Source organism: Bos indicus, chromosome X (assembly GCF_029378745.1).
Source record: "Bos indicus isolate NIAB-ARS_2022 breed Sahiwal x Tharparkar chromosome X, NIAB-ARS_B.indTharparkar_mat_pri_1.0, whole genome shotgun sequence".
In the NCBI taxonomy this organism is placed as follows: Eukaryota; Metazoa; Chordata; class Mammalia; order Artiodactyla; family Bovidae; genus Bos; species Bos indicus.
Genome location: NC_091789.1, coordinates 136,785,364 through 136,801,831, shown reverse-complemented (window position 1 = coordinate 136,801,831; position 16,468 = coordinate 136,785,364). Strand labels below are relative to the sequence as shown.

The 16,468-nt window shown below is 41.2% G+C and overlaps 1 protein-coding gene across 9 annotated transcripts in view; it reads right to left on the bottom strand.

The window, feature by feature from the left end:
- Positions 1-15,863, bottom strand: part of CTPS2 (CTP synthase 2) — a 108,772-nt gene extending 92,909 nt beyond the window's left edge. For 5 of the 9 annotated variants that reach the window (XM_070783516.1, XM_070783511.1, XM_070783512.1 and 2 more), the window contains exons 1-3: positions 15,455-15,863; positions 9,581-9,785; positions 3,734-3,904 (exon numbers count right to left, since the gene is read on the bottom strand). In XM_070783516.1, coding sequence (XP_070639617.1) covers positions 3,734-3,904; positions 9,581-9,785; positions 15,455-15,853 — 775 coding nt within the window. In that variant the 5' untranslated portion in view covers positions 15,854-15,863. Of the gene's footprint in view, positions 1-3,733; positions 3,905-9,580; positions 9,786-15,271; positions 15,385-15,454 lie in introns of those variants that run through there. The other 4 variants (XM_070783518.1, XM_070783519.1, XM_070783514.1 and 1 more) reach the window with 4 other exon arrangements.
- Between the last annotated feature and the right edge of the window lie 605 nt (positions 15,864-16,468).

Genomic DNA, 16,468 nt, shown 5'->3' with positions numbered 1-16,468 from the left:
TGTGAGGACTGGGTAAGTCAGCTCTCCCTCCATGTGGGCAGCACAGGCACTCAGACTGCAGGTCCAGGTTTGGGACCTTGCCCTTTCCCTAATTTGGGGAGGTGACTGGTATGAGGCAGCAAACTCTCCCTCCCTCGGGTTTTCCCAATAGAGAAAAACTATTAGAAAGCACAGCTGCATCAATAGAGATCTAAGCCACACCATCCAGTGTCGGCAGTAACATAGCTGATCTTTTGAGCTCCATCTGTCCAATTTCTTTATCTACTTCTCACCTGCTTTGCAACCTGAAGGTGATTTAAACGGGGTGGGAAACTAGCATCTTAACCCTACCATGCAGTTCAGTTCAGTTCAGTCCAGTCGCTCAGTCATTTCCGACTCTGCGACCCCGAGGACTGCAGCAGGCCAGGCTTCCCTGTCCATCACCAACTCCTGGAACTTGCTCAAACTCATGTCCATCCACTCAGTGATGCCATCCAACCATCTCATCCTCTGTCACCCCCTTCTCTTCCTGTCTTCAATCTTCCCCAGGATCAGGGTCTTTTCCAATGAGTCAGTTCTTCGCATCAGGTGACCAAAGTATTGGAGTTTCAGCTTCAACATCAGTCCTTCCAATGAATACTCAGGACTGATTTCCTTAAAGATTGACTGGTTGGATCTCTTTGCAGTCCAAGGAACTTTCAAGAGTCTTTTCCAACACCACAGTTCAAAAGCATCAATTCTTTGGTGCTCAGCTTTCTTTATGGTCCAACTCTCACATCCATACATGACTACTGGAAAAACCATAGCTTTGACTAGAGGGACCTTTGATGGCAAAGTAACGTCTCTGCTTTCTAATATGCTGTCTAGGTTGGTCATAGCTTTTCGTCCAAGGAGCAAGCGTCTTTTAATTTCATGGCTGCAATCACCATCTGCAGTGATTTTGGAGCCCCCCAAAATAAAGTCTGTCACTGTTTCCCCATCTATTTGCCATGAAGTGATGGGACTGAATGCCATAATCTTAGTTTTCTGAATGTTGTTGAGTTTTAAGTTAGCTTTTTCACTCTCCTCTTTCACTTTCATCACGAGGCTCTTTAGTTCTTCTTCACTTTCTGCTATAAGCGTGGTGTCATCTGCATATCTGAGGTTATTGTTATTTCTCCTGGCAATCTTGATTCTAGCTTGTGCTTCATCCAGCCCGGCATTTCACATGATGTACTCTGCATATAAGAAGCAGGGTGACCACATACAGCCTTGACATACTCCTTTCCCAATTTGGAACCAGTCTATTGGTCCATGCCTGGTTCTAACTGTTGCTTCTTAACCTGCATATAGATTTCTCAGGAGGCAGGTAAGGTGATCTGGTATTCCCATCTCTTGAAGAATTTTCCACAGTTTGCTGTGATCTACACAGTCAAAGGCTTTGAGGTAGTCAATAAAGCAGAAGTAGATGTTTTTCTGGAACTCTTGCTTTTTTGATGATTCAGTGGATGTTGGCAATTTGCTCTCTGGTTCCTCTGCCTTTTCTAAATCCAGCTTGAACATCTGGAAGTTCATAGCTCACACACTGTTGAAGCCTGGCTTGAAGAATTTTGAGCATTACTTTGCTAGCCTGTTTCCTACCACATAGGAACTTATGAATACAAGGGGTAAGGGTTGCAGAGGACAAAAGAGAATAATCAGAATTGTTAGGTAGGAAGTTAGCCATGAGCAAGAGGGGTGGTCTAGCCGAAAAGGATGCAAGCTGATGTCTAAACACCAACCCAGACACACCCAGGAGAGCTCACAATATGCTATAGAAATAACCACAGTGGCTTCTCCAACTCCAGCATATGCGCCCTTGATGCACAGCTGTGTCCTCAAGTAACCGTAGCCAGCTTTAAGGGTTCATAAATATTCTATACATACATACATCTGATTATAACAGACTGAATTATGGGAAGGACATGTACAATACAGCCTGTTATTATGTAACCTGCAACTGTCAATCAGCCTTGTGTGTATGCCAATTTGCATTCCCTTTCCTGATTGGTGGTGGGTACAAGCCCTATTTTGCATAGGACAGAATCAAGAGGAGACAGGGAGTATAAAAAGGGAAGCCAAGTGGGAGTTGTTACCACCCCTTTGCCGTTGGTCTGCTCCCATGTCTTGGGAGTGTCTGCTTAATAAAAGAACTATCTGTTTCCACTAGAATCAATCTGATATTTTGTAGAAGTAAACCAACCTGACAGAAACATGTGACCAATGGAAAAGGTTGGTGAAAAAAGTCATCATGTTGCCCTCCTGTTCAATCCCATGTTCCTTCCTACTGCTATTCTTCAAAAGGAAGTAATCATCGTCAATGCAAAGATTCAAGAAAAAAGTAGAAAAAGAACATATTAAGGACAAAAATTGACTCAGATCTACACCCAATCAGATATGTGATGAAGATTCCCTATGGATTTCATAAATAAAAGCTAAAGAGAGAAAGATAAAGAAGGCAGAAAAGGGGGCTAAAGGAAACAATGACATTAGTAACAAAGAAAAGACTGATGAAAATACAATCAGGAACATGGAGGATAAACTTGAAGTTTGCATGGTGACATGGTAATAGACACCGTAGTGATCATTTTCAAATGTATAGAAATACCAAATCACTATGCTGTATAACAGGAACTAACATAGTGTTGTAGGTTGTGAAGTTGCTCAGTCATGTCCAGCTCTTTGCGACACCATGGATTGTAGCCTCCCAGGCTCCTCTGTCCATGGGATTTCCCAGGCAAGAATACTGGAGTGGGTTGCCATGCCCTCCTCCAGGGGATCGTCCCAACCCAGGCATCAAACCCAGGTCTCCCACATTGCAGGTGGATTCTTTACCATCTGAGTCATCAGGGAAGCCCCATAGGTTAGTTGTAGGTTAGTTATACTTAAAAAACAAACGGGAAAAAATATATCAGATTTGTGGTTATGGGTCAGGGGAATGGATCTATGAGTGTGTGCTCAGTCATTTCGATTCTTTGTGACCCCATGGACTGTAGCCCACTAGGCTCATCTGTTCATGGGATTTTCCAGGCAAGAATACTGGAGTGGGTTGCCATTTCCTTCTCCAGGGAATCTTCCTGACCCAAGGATTGAACCGGCATCTCCCATGTCTCCTGAACTGCAAGCAGATTCTTTACCACTTGAGCCAATGAAAGCAGATAAAAGGTACAAAATTCCAGTAATAAGTACTAGGGATGTATTGTACAGCATGATAAATATATTAATTATGCTAAATCGCTTCAGTCGTGTCCGACTCTGTGCGACCCCAGAAACGGCAGCCCACCAGGCTCCCCCATCCCTGGGATTCTCCAGGCAAGAACTGGAGTGGGTTGCCATTTCCTTCTCCAATATTAATTATATATATTAATAATTAACATGGTTCTAAGTTATATAAATTAAAAGAGTAAATCCTAAGAGCTTTCATCACAAGGGAAACAATTTTTGTCTATTTCTTTAATTTTGCATCTATATGAGATGACGGATATTCACTAAAGTTATTGTGGTCACCATTGTATGATGTCAAATCATTACGCTATACACCCTAAACTTATACAGTGCTGTACGTCAATTATATCTCAATAAAATTGGAGGTGGGGAAAAAGAAGGAAAGAAAAGAACAGAGGGATTTGAGAAGGACTGAAGCTTGTAAAGCACAGGGACCTCCTCATCTTTAGGTCTATTTTAAGCAGAGAGTGCTCAGCCAACAGGGCCCTCTAGTGTTTGTGGAATATAATACCTTGTACTGTTTTCCCCAGGTAATCGCCACGCCTCTCTTTATTGATCACATGTTGATATATCTTCCCAGTAGTGATGTTGTTGTCTTTATAAAGATTAATATCCAAGAACCTTTCATAATTTCCAAGGTCTAAATCAACTTCTCCACCATCGTTTAAGACAAACACTTCACCTGGGATAAAAAGGCAATGTAAAAATTAAAAATTTGCTTCCAGTAGATTATTTTCCAAAGATGAACACAATATGTTAAAAAGCTGGTAAAGACATTTATAAGCCGTAGTCTATCACTATTTCCTTATTTTAATTGGAAAATTGAGTAATTCTAATCTACCCATGATAATGCATTAGAAAAATTCTAGTATTCTATAATGGTAGTTTTTAAATGCTTACTGAAATTCTGTCTTCAAGATTTAGCTTTTCCAAACTCATCATATACCATATGAGAAAGGGACTTTCAAACAGCAGTTTTAAAAACAAATAGCAACTGACTTCGAAGCATCGGTATCCTAGACTCTGAAATTGGCATAAGAGAATTTTCTTATTGACTCCCATCTTGGGTAAAGACACTATTAAACAGACAGTGGATGAAAAGCAGAGCCTCCATTAGCCCACGGGGTGACTTGGTGAAACTGAGGCCAAAAAGAAAGTGAGCAATAAGCCACCACCTGCACAACAGCACCATCGAGAAGGATATAGATGAAGACTTAATCACACTACGGGCACCTGTGGTGACTACTGGTTATGCATCTGGGTCTCCAGTGTTACTAAGGGCATCAATTTGGAGGACAATGTCCTAATGCCACCTTGTCAGAAATGAACCTCTCCCTGATTAATAAAATTCTATCATTACTTCTATTGCTAGATGTTCACAGCATAAAAAAAAAAAAAGGAAGGTGGGCTAGCTTCTGAACCTAATCTGAAGCCTTTTATACTCTCATTTATGTATTTCTCATAAGGTACCAGTGGGATCGGAAAGATCTCTAATTTTAAAGACAAAACAACAAAATAATGAAACTCCAATATTTTGTATTTCCCAAATTCCATTTCTAGTTCAAATTCTACTTTCCAATATTTATCAGGAATCACCGATCTATGGGAAAGTCTTTGTACTTTCATCATTTTAACTTCTGACAAATAGGGGAAGATCTCTGAAATCTCTTAGTTAATTCAGGCCAAGTCCAGTTTGGTAATAATCCAGGTATACAGCAAAGGTCTTGAAATTTTAGATTCTTAAATTTTAAAAGTAGTATCTATTATGTTCCTAGGAGAAAAAGAAGGGCTTCCCAAGTGGCACTAGTGGTAAAGAACCCGACTGCCAATGCAGGAGACATAAAAGACGCAGATTCGATCCCTGAGTCGGGAACATCCCCTGGAGGAGGAAATGGTAACCTACTCGGGTATTCCTGCCTGGAGAATCCCATGGACAGAGGAGCCTGGAGGGTTACAGTTCATAGGGTCACAAAAAGTCAGACATGATTGAAGCAACTTAGCATGCACACAGAAGAAAAAGCTGTAGATCATGTCTTCAAAAAGCTTTTTTTTTTAATTTAATGGAATTATAATAAAAATTCCAATGGGTTTTTTTTAACGTGACAGTGAAACTTAATTTGGAAGAAAAACATGTGTGATTACCAAAATAAAACACACAAAAAAGTAAATAAAAATAAAAACCCTTATAAAATAACAATGAGTACAGGAAGATTGAAATATATATGTATTGAAATATTTATATAAGGTTGAAATATTTATATATTTCAATATATACAAATATGAAATAAGATAGCACAAACAAATTCTACACAAAACCAAAATACACCCAAAAGGTCCCTATTACATAAAGGAATTTAATATAAGACCAAAAAAAAGATATCATTACAAATCAAAGTAGGTAAAATACACAGAAATAAATTTCAAGAAATGTATAGGACCAATAAGAAGTTCAAAATTTTACTTCAGAGACATAAAAGCAGGTATGAACAGAATGAAAGCCACTTATAAAGTTCCTGAATAGGCCAGTCAATAATTTCAGTGTTTAATTCTTCCCCAAATTAATTCATAAATTTAAAGGGCAAGTTTGATAAAAGGTCTCTGAAGTTAGTCTTAAAGACAACTAACATTTTGAGGTTAAAAAAAAAAGGAGAAAAGGCATAATGGGGAAGGTTCTGACCTACTTGATAATAAAAAGCTATAGCTATTAAAATGGTGTGTGTGTGTATGTGTGTGTGTGCATGCTCAGTTGTGTCCAACTCTTTGCGACTTCATGGACAGTAGCCCACCACGCTCCTCTGTCCATGGAACTTCCCAGGCAAGAATACTGGAGTGGGTTGCCATTTCCTACTCCAGATAATATGGTGGGCAGGGATAAACAAAGAGATCTGAACAGAACAGAATAATAAGAGAGAAATTTAGTGTATATTAAAAGGTGGTATTTCAAATCAATGGAGAAAGGATGAAATCTTTGATAACTGTGATTAGGAATAGTTACTAACCTCATCTTCATCTTTCATCAAATAAAATTCCAGATGTATTAACAATATTAAAGTAAAAGCAAATGGTGGTGATTATTTTGAAATCTATGAGTGTTGCGTGCTAAGGTGCTTCAGTTGTGTCCAACTCTGTGTGACCCCATGGACTATAGCCTGCCAGGCTCTTCTGTCCATGGGATTCTCCAGGCAAGAGTACTGGAATGGGTTGCCATTTCCTTCTACAGGGGATCTTCCTAACCTAGGGATCGAACCCGCGTCTCTTATGTCTCCTGCATTGGCAGGCAGGTTCTTCACCACTAGTGCCACCTAGAAAGCCCTTGAAATGTATAAAAACATCAAATCACTATGTTGTGCACCAGGAACATAGTGTTATAAGTCAATTATACTTCAAAAGCAAACTCATAGAAAAAGAGATCAGATTTGTAGTTCCCAGAAGCAGGGGTAGGACTTTGTGGAATTGGTGAAGGCAATCAAAAGGTACAAACTTCCAGTTATAATATAAATAAGTATTAGAGATATAAATGTAAAACATGATAAATATAATTAACACCACTCTACGTTCTATATGAGAGTTTTTAGAGCATAAATCCTAAGAGTTTTCATCACAAGGGAAACAATTTTTCACTATTTCTTTAAGCTTGCATCTGTATGAGATCATGGATATTCACTAAACTTATTGTGATAATCATTTCATGATATATATAAATCAAATAATTATGCTATATACCTTAAGCGTATATAGGTATAAGTGCTGTATGTCAATAAAACTGGAAGAAAAAAAATAAAGTAAAAGCAAATGAAACTCTAAAAATGCCAGAAGAAAATACAGATATTTAAATATTTCTGGGTCAGTGAAGCTAACAGGTGACATCAAAGGCAGAAACCATAAAGGAAACAGTGGATATATTTAGTTACATAAACAGTAAAATGAAATTTATCAGCAGCAAACAGAGGTAATATTAAGACAAACTGAAAACAGGGTAGAAATATATTCATGTGGTAAGTATATGTTAATATACTCTGCACAAAGTATTTTTGAAAATCGTTTTTAGAGATCCAAAGGAAAATTGTCATAACACATGGAGTTAGTCAATTTTGCTGCCTACCAAACAACCTTAACATCTCAGCAACTTATAAAACATCTATTGATTTCTCCCTCATGTGACATAGGGGATGTGGGTCAGTTGTGAGTCTACCCCATGTCTTCTTATTCCAGGACTCGGGTTGAAGGAGAAATCTCTCTATGGGGCAGGCAGCTTGAACAGCAGAGGGCAGAAACACAAGATGGACTGAGTGAAATTATGCCATCGCCTATGCTTCAACAAAACATATGTCATATTCACTAAAACCCTACAGAGCAAAACAAATCACATGGCCAAATAAGGTGACCGACCTCTCTGGTTTGCCCAGGAGTAAAAGTATTCCCAGGATTCAAGACTTTCAATTTCAAAAACAGGAAAGTTCCAAACAAACCAGGAAGAGTTCATTACCCTATGCGGCCAAAGGTCAAAGTCAGTGGGGCGTGGAAGTTTACTCACAGAAGGAAGTCAATAAATATATGATTTACCATAGACTCGAATAAGCCATTTCACCAACAAAATGAAAATCAAAGAAATCTAAATTAACATAATGAGATACTCTTTTTTGGTTTTTCATTTACTCTCAGGTTAGTAAAGTTTAAAAAGAATAGTATTCAGCAAAGGTATAAAGCAAACTAAAAAACCTGAAAAACATATCTACCCACCAAATCAGAAATTTTGTATCTAGACATTTATGTTAAAAAAACTGTTTAAGTTTCTTGTCACAGTGTTGCTTATAATATCAATAAATTGGAAAGGATTTCCTATTATTGTGCAGATTCTGTGCAACCTTTAGAAGTATAGAATTTATTAAAATGTCTTCAGGATTAACAGGTACACACTACTGTATATAAAATAAGCAACAAAGATCTACTGTATAGCACAGGAAACTATATTCAATATCTTGTAATAACCTATACTGGAAAAGATTCTGAAAAAGTGTGTGTATATATATATACACACAAAGGGAATGGCAACCCACTCCAGTATTCTTGCCTGGGAAATCCCATGGATAGAGGAGCCTGGTGCACTACAGTCCATGGGGTCAAAACATTCAGACATGATTTAGTGACTAAACCACCAAGCCACCACCATAATGTGTAACTGAATCACTTTGATGTACATCTGAAATATTGTAAGTCAAGTATACTTCAATTTAAAAACTAGTCTGACTGTAAGATTCAGATCATTTAATGTTCAAAAATAAGCCAACTGATCTATGATGTTAGAAGACAGGATAATGGTTACCCTGGTCATTTCAGATGGGGAGAAACTGGAAAGAACATAAAGGGGGTTTCTGTTTTTTGATTTGGGGGCTGTTAACACAGTATGTTGGAGAAGGCAATGGCACCCCACTCCAGTACTGTTGCCCGGAAAATCCCATGGATGGAGGAGCCTGGTAGGCTGCAGTCCATGGGGTCGCTAAGAGTCAGACACGACTGAGCGACTTCACTTTCACTTTCCACTTTCATGCATTGGAGAAGGAAATGGCGACCCACTCCAGTGTTCTTGCCTGGAGAATCCCATGGACAGAGAAGCCTGGTGGGCTTCCGTCTATGGGGTCGCACAGAGTCGGACATGACTGAAGCGACTTAGCAGCAGCAGCAGCAGCAACACAGTATGTTCATTTCATCAAGTGGTATACATATGATTTATACACTTTCTTGCTTGTATGTGAAAAGTTTAAAAGGAAAGTATGTAAGGCCTTGTGCCTTTTTAAAAATAATTAGTATAGAGAATTCCCTGACAGTGCAGTGGTTAGAACTCCATACTTCCAGTGCAGGGGTACAGGTTCAATCCCTGGTCAGGGAACTAAGATTCTGCAAGCTGTGCAGTGTGGCCAATAAATAAATAAAAATAATGAGTATATACATAGAATTTTCAACATTAATAATAATTATTCCAAGTGGTGGGAAATGGATGATTTTTATTTTCTTTAGGTCATTCTATATTGTCAATATAGTCTATATTGTCTGATTTTTTTTCTTAACAATGAGATGTTGAGAAATATATTATCCTTATGATAAAAAAATAACAATAATCCACACTACAAAAGGTACAGTGAGAATGGTATCCTCACATACTGCTTTCCAAAAGTGTGGACTAATTTAGAATGTCATCAGCAATCTTAAAAATGTATCAATAACCACGAGAACCTTCACAGATCCATAATGATCCAGCAACTCTACTTCTGGAATGCTATCTTAAAATTACCCAGATACAAGAAAGAACTGCAATTTGACCCAGTGCTTTATGGGGTGGCGGGGGTGTTCTCCCTCATACCGTGCTCATAAGGTGAAAAAGTGCCTGCATCGATGTTTATATAGGGGTCAATTTTGATGGCAGTCACTCGGAGTCCACATGATTTTAGAATCGTCCCAATACTGCTGGCAATGATCCCTTTACCGATGCCCGAGATGACCCCACCAGTGACCAAGATGTACTTCATTGGCAGAGGAGTGGCTGGGTGCCAGGACCCAGGTATAATCTGAAAGGTAATAAAATTAATGGTCAGGGAAGAGAAACATGTTCTTAAACCAGTAAAGCAGAGAGTGTGTTGAACCAAAATTTCAAAAGCCCACAGCAGCTTTTCTATCTAAGCATTTGGAACAAAGTATTTGGAACAAAAATCGTCTAGGTTTTTCTTTCATGTCGATATTCAGGAAGCTGTGGATACTTTCTGCAAGCAAAATGTCTGGCTTCATTACCCTGATGTTACATTTACCCCAACTTTCATGTGACAAACTTCATCATAAGAAGCCAAAATTCTCTAAGATTCAGAGGCATAGTAAAATGTTTAAGAGATCAGGCTCTGTAGTCAGATCTGTACAACCTGTACCTGTTTCTTCATCTATGAAATGAAATAAAAAGTACCATTCGTTTGGAATATTAATCAGCACTAAAAAGAAATGAGCTATCAATCCACAAAAAGACACGAAGGAAACTTAATGCATGTTACTAATTGAAAGAAGTCACTCTGAAAAGGCTACATACTGTACGATTCCAACTATATGACATTCTAGAAAAGTCAAAACTATGAAGACAGTAAAAAGATGAGTGGTTTTCAGGGGTTATTGGGGAAGGGTGAATAGGAGGAGTACAGAGTGTTTTGCTAGGGCAGTGCAACTATTCTGTATGATACTATAATGGTGGATACAGGCCATTATATATTTGTCCAAACTCAGAGAATGTGTAACGCCAAGAGTGAATTCTAATGAAACCTGTAGACTTGGAATGGTAATGATGTGTAGGTTCACTGATTAACGAATGTTCCTCTCTGGTTCAGGATGTTGACAACAGGGAACACTGTGGGTACGGGACAGGAGGTATATGGGAACTCAGTACTTTCTGGTCAGTTTTGCTGTGAACCTAAAATTGCTTTAAAAAATAGTCTATTTTTAAAATCAATATTCAAATATGCCAACATTTTAAAAAATCTTGCAGGTGGTTGTGAGGATTAAATGAGCTAAGGTATAAGTCAGAGGTCAGGAAACCAGGGCCCACAGGTCACACCTGGCCCACTGTCTATTTTTGTACAGTCCCCAAACTAAGACTGTTTTTACATTTTAAATGATTGAGAAATGATCAAAAGAATATTGCATGACACATTAAAATTAAATGGAACAAAAAAATTATATGAAACTCTAACTTCAGTGTCCACAAATCAAGTTTCATTAACACGCAGCCACACCCATCATCTACATACTGTCTAGGGTGCCTTTCTGGCTACAATGGCAGAGTTGAGGAGCTGGGAAAACAGAGGCCTCTGGCCCATAAAACCTGAAATATTTATTATCTTTCATGGAAAATGTTTGCTGATATCTGGCTTAGAGGGGGTCAAATCAACTCCTATATTAACATATTGTTGTTGTTGTTCAGTCACCCAGCAGCATGCCAGGCCTCCCTGTCCCTCACCATCTTCTTAAGTTTACCCAAGTTCATGTCCATTGTATCAGTGAGGCCATCCAGCCATCTCATCCTCTGACACCCTCTTCTCCTTCTGCCCTCAATCATTCATCAAGGACTTTTCCAATGAGTCAACTGTTCGCATCAGATGACCAAAATACTGGAGCTTCAGCTTCAGCATCAGTCCTTCCAATGAGTATTCAGGGCTGATTTCCCTTAAGATTGACTGGTTTGGTCTCCTTGCTGTCCAAGGGACTTTCAGGAGTCTTCTCCAGCACCAAAAGTTAGCTCCTAATGTCACTATCAATTAATAATAAATGTATCCTCCTTAACTAAGCATGTGGAACACTGAATCTGTTCCTTACCCATCTATTTCATCATATAGAAATATTCAAGCAGGAGAAAAAAGAAAATATTATGTCATAAAGAAATTTTATTTGACTTTGCCGCTGCTGTCTGATCCAAACCCTTTTGTTTTAAAGGCAGACAGGGAGTCCATGAGCTACTTGGTTTTCTCTACTCTGAGTACTATTGCTTTTCTCTTGAGCATCGCCAGGGGCTGTGCGCCTGTGCATTTCACCATGCGCATGAAGGTGAGCCTTATAGTCCTGGGCAGGCCAACTGCCAACAGAGTGAAACTATTAATATAAAATTGCCAGTCATAAAATTTTAAAATAAATTAAAATTTAAAAATTCAAAATAATTAGAAATTGCAAGTATAAGAAAAGACAGTCACTAACAAAAACTAATAGCTATAAATCCCACTTTCTATTGCAACTCACAATTTTTTTAAATACCTGGAAATTAAGTGTAAGTGCAATCAGGTAGGAATAATTTCAGTTCCCTGCTTATCCTATGTCTGTCGTCCCCAATGAAATGACCATTCTGAGTTTGTAGTTTCCTCTACTTGCAAAACAAACTAGCTTAACTTAAGAGATGTAGAGTTAGCTCACCTCAGAGCTGTGAGTTCTTTTTGATCACCACCAGGGTGAGTAGACTGAAGTCATCCAAAATATACAAGTCCCATCCCAAATAGCTTCCATAAGTCTCTGGGCCTGCCTTTCTCTACACACTACAGTTGATCACATTCAATGTCATCGTTCCTCTTTACTAGCCACCTGGCCATCCACCCACTCAACCTGAGCTAGATTTAGCCTACAAGCTTCTCAGTCCAAACACAGAATGCTCCTTCTATGGATCCAAAATGTATCTAAATCTTCCTCTTACCACTCCTACTAGCCCAGGTAGTTGGTAGAATGGGAATTTCATCACAGTCTTCCAGTACTTATCCCACTGTTGATTTTTTTCTATTTTGATCAATGCCCCTCCTCTGGAGTCAGACAGCCCGAGTTCAAGTGCTGACTCTGTCACTCATAGCTATGACCCTGGGCACCTTCTCCAACTTTTGCAAACTTTGATTTTCTCCATCTGGGCAGTACACAGAAATAATACCAGCGCCTGCCTTATAGAGTTGTGTAGGCATTTCCAAAGAGAGCGCCTAAGTGCTGAATGAAGGTTGGCTCTTATTTTTCAGAGCCACCTACGCACTGATTCAGTCAGCTAACAAATGTTTACTGAAAATCTGTTAGGTAGGGGAGGAAAATCTTCCACCCCAAAATGTGCCTCTTTGGCATGAGGATTAATTTCGTTTGATTATTTTTAAGAAACAAGGACTCAGTAAGTCTTTCTTTTTTACTGTCCCCCCCCACCCCCGCCTTGCCGCCTAAGGAATTTAGATAAAGAACTTGTTCCCAGAATAGAGCTATTACCAGAGATATGGGTTGGCAAAAAAAATTCCTTCAGGTTTTTCTATAACATTTGATGGAAAAACCCAAACGAACTTTCTGATCAACCCAATATTTTCCGAGACTATGAGCTAGATGTAGTGTCAGAAGCTCTTAGCGATCAGAATCTACTCTGGGTACCACTGTCTCTGCCTGGCCCAGCACACATTTGTTTAGGGAAATATTTGCCTGTCTCCAAATTAATTGCCTTCTTCCCTCTTCAAGTCCCAAAACACTACCTCCAACATCCTCTTTCATCTTGAGCTGAAGATACTAAGAAAGGTGAGGGTTTCAACCCTTTTGGCAAGTGACTCAGTTTTCCTGAGTCTCTCTCAAGAATTATTAAACTTTTAAAAAATTTTCTCCTATGAATCTGTCTCATGTCAATTTAATTCTTAAGTTAGTCAGAAGAACTTAGAAGGACAGAAGAAAATTTTCCTCCTCAAGGACAATTACATGCTTGATGTGTTCCCAGATGCTGTGTGTATGGGGGTGAATATAAAATCAAGGTTCCTGCCCTCCTGGTTTTCACCTTTCCTGTGGGATGAAGGGGCAAATAAGCGGCACTTATTCCTGCACTGTCACACTATTAAAATGACTTCTCATTTATAAAAAGTTAGCAACATGGAAAAATGCCATAAAAACGGAAGAGTATTCATGAGAAGGTACATTATGTGGTTGTCAGAAAGCCTAAGAATATTTCATGTAAAATATACTTATAAGCATTATATTATCTATTATATAAGACATTATATTATCTCAACTGCTTTTTAAAATTAAGGCTGCTCAAGTCACACTAAAATGCTACATTTTAATATATTTAGGTGGTTGGGTTGCAGGAAAGTATCAGTTTTCCACATTTTCAAAAGCACAAGATAACTTTTTAAGCACATCAGATATTTTGCAAAGTTCTTTTTGAAAACGTAACTTAAAAATAGAAAATATAACTTAATATAAAGGAGACACCTAGTCCTTTCCATCTCTTTTAAGCAAACAAGTAAGTCTGAAGCAAAATTTAAAACAGTAGAAAAAGCAGATTCTTCACGCTCCTTCTAGAATCAGGACTTTTTTACTCTTGTGAATTACATTATTTACATTGACTCACAGGCAGTGAGCAGAACCAACTGTAAAATAGGGGTGTGTAGAGCTGTCCGCTATCCAATAAAAACATAACGTTTGTGTAATTTTAAATTTTCCAGTCGCCATATTAAAAAAATAAAAAGAAACAGATTAAGGTCATTTTAATAATATCTTATTTAACCCAATGTATCCAAAATACTATCATTCAACACATAATCAATGTAAGAATATTTTGGTGAGGTAATTTACATCTTTTTTTTTTTTTTTGCTACTGTCTTTCGAAACTAGGTGTGTCTACTTAAAGCACATCTCAGTTCACACACTTGCCACATTTCCTACTCTAAAGAGTCACATGCTGTGAGTAGCTACCGCACTGGACAGCTCAGGACTAGAGCAACTGGGAAAAAAAAAAGTCAGAGGCAACAAGAGACACCTTCTCGATGACGGCCATTTAGAAAGCAGTCAAAAACAAAAGAATACTTACTGAATTAGCCCACTTTATGGAAATTCTAGAACCAGCAACACTAAGCTCTGATGAAAATCAAGGGGTGAGGGCAGTTGTGGATTGACTGGAGAAGAGCACGAGGGAACTTTCTGGAGTGATGGAAATGATCTAGGTTTACGTTTGGGTAGTGGTTACGCGGGTGTATAATTTGTCAAAATCCCTTATCGGCACGCTTAAAATGAGGGCATTTTATTGAATGCAAATTAGACATCATATGTGAAGAAACTGTTGAAGAAAGAAAGCTATGTTGTAGCAGCAGCCGACTCGGGCTCAGCGCGCTCTAACCAGCTAGGAACCGGGAAACGAGAGTCGCGGGGCGGAGGAGGAGACAGAAAGGCCCTCTCCCTCGGCGCTGGGCTGCACTTCCTCCAACGCCATCTCGGGGCTCCCGGGGCCCGGGAGAAACCGGGCTGGGGACGCTGCGGGCCCCGGCGCCCGATTCCGAGGCCAGGCGCGCGCAGAAGCGCCGCCTGGGGACGCGGCGCTCCGGAGCCAGGGCCGCTGGCCGCCCCAGGGCGGGCTCCCAGGGCCCCGGCCCCGCCCGGCCGCTGTCGGCCCGCGGGCAGAGCGCGCGGGGTGCAGGGACGCGCGCGGCGGCCGCCCTCGGAGGGGACAAAGGCGCTCGGCCTCACGTGCACGCCGGGCCCGGGGCGCGGGCAGGCGGGCGGCCCCGGCGCGGAGGCCCCGGCGGGGGATTACCTGTGAGCCGGCGGCGGCGGCGCAGAGGACGGCCGGTTGAGCCGCCGGGCTCCGCCTCGAGGCCCGCCCGCGCTCACCTGTCGGCTGAAGAAGAGGCCGCCGCCAGGGGTGTCCCGAGCCTCCCTCAAGGTCCCTCCCGCCTCCCGCGCGGACCTCGGGGTGCGCGGCGCCCTCCTAGCCCACCTTCCCCTCTCCTGCCGCCGCGGGCCCCGCTGACTCACTCCGGTGAGCTCGGGGTTGGCACCCGGGTTTGTGCCACGCTCCGAAACAAGCGGCCCCGAAGTGAGTCCTCTGGCGCCGGCGGCTTCCCGTCACCCTCCGCCCTGGACGCACTCGGCCCCAGGCCTGGCTCAGCCCCGGGGACTGCCCCTCCCCTCCGCGGCTGGCTGAGCACCGGCACCTCGGGGACGCGGGTGAATGCCACGTCCCGGCGCCCCGGCCCCTCGGCACGCCCAGACCCTGCTCGGGCCCAAGCGTCAGGCTCTCGACGCCGGAAAGGGCTTCTGGGTCGCTGAGAGGAACTGCGGGAGCGCCAAGCGGAGGACGACGCTCAGACGGAGTGCGGCCCTGTGAGGGGCTCATGCTATGGGGAGAGGGCTACACCTCTATTGGAGTCAGTAAGGTTCCTGGCCAGTACGCGTGTAGAAAACATTAAAATTAAAAATGCTAGGGGGTAGGGGGATGACAATCAGGGCTTCGCCGAGTGACTTTTTAAAGAGGATGGTTGGTGCCTTGGTGCCAAGAAAGGACACAGGTTAAGGCAAAGGGAAGAACATGCACAAACCACTGAAGGAGAAAGGATCTAACTAGGGACAACAGGAGGGTTTGGAGTGAGATGGAAAGGCTGGGAAACGTGAAAATTTTGACTAGCCAGCCAGGTGAGTCACTAGACGGCCCAGTGAGGTGAGCATCACTGAAGACCCAGTGGAGTCTAGAAACCATTACTGTACACTGAGCTCCACCTATAGTTGTGCAAGGTATCTATAGGTCGACATATAAATACTGATACTGTGATAAAACCGGAGTTTGATGATTGAGTAGAAGGATGAGAGTGAGGAAGTTAAGGGCACTCAAAGAATGTGAGATGGTGACGCACCAGGGGCCTAGTCCCCAGAAGAAAGGAAGGGAGAGGAGCAGGGAGGAGATAGACTGGAACTAAGAAGAGAGATGGTGACTTCGCTGGTGGTCCGGTGGTTA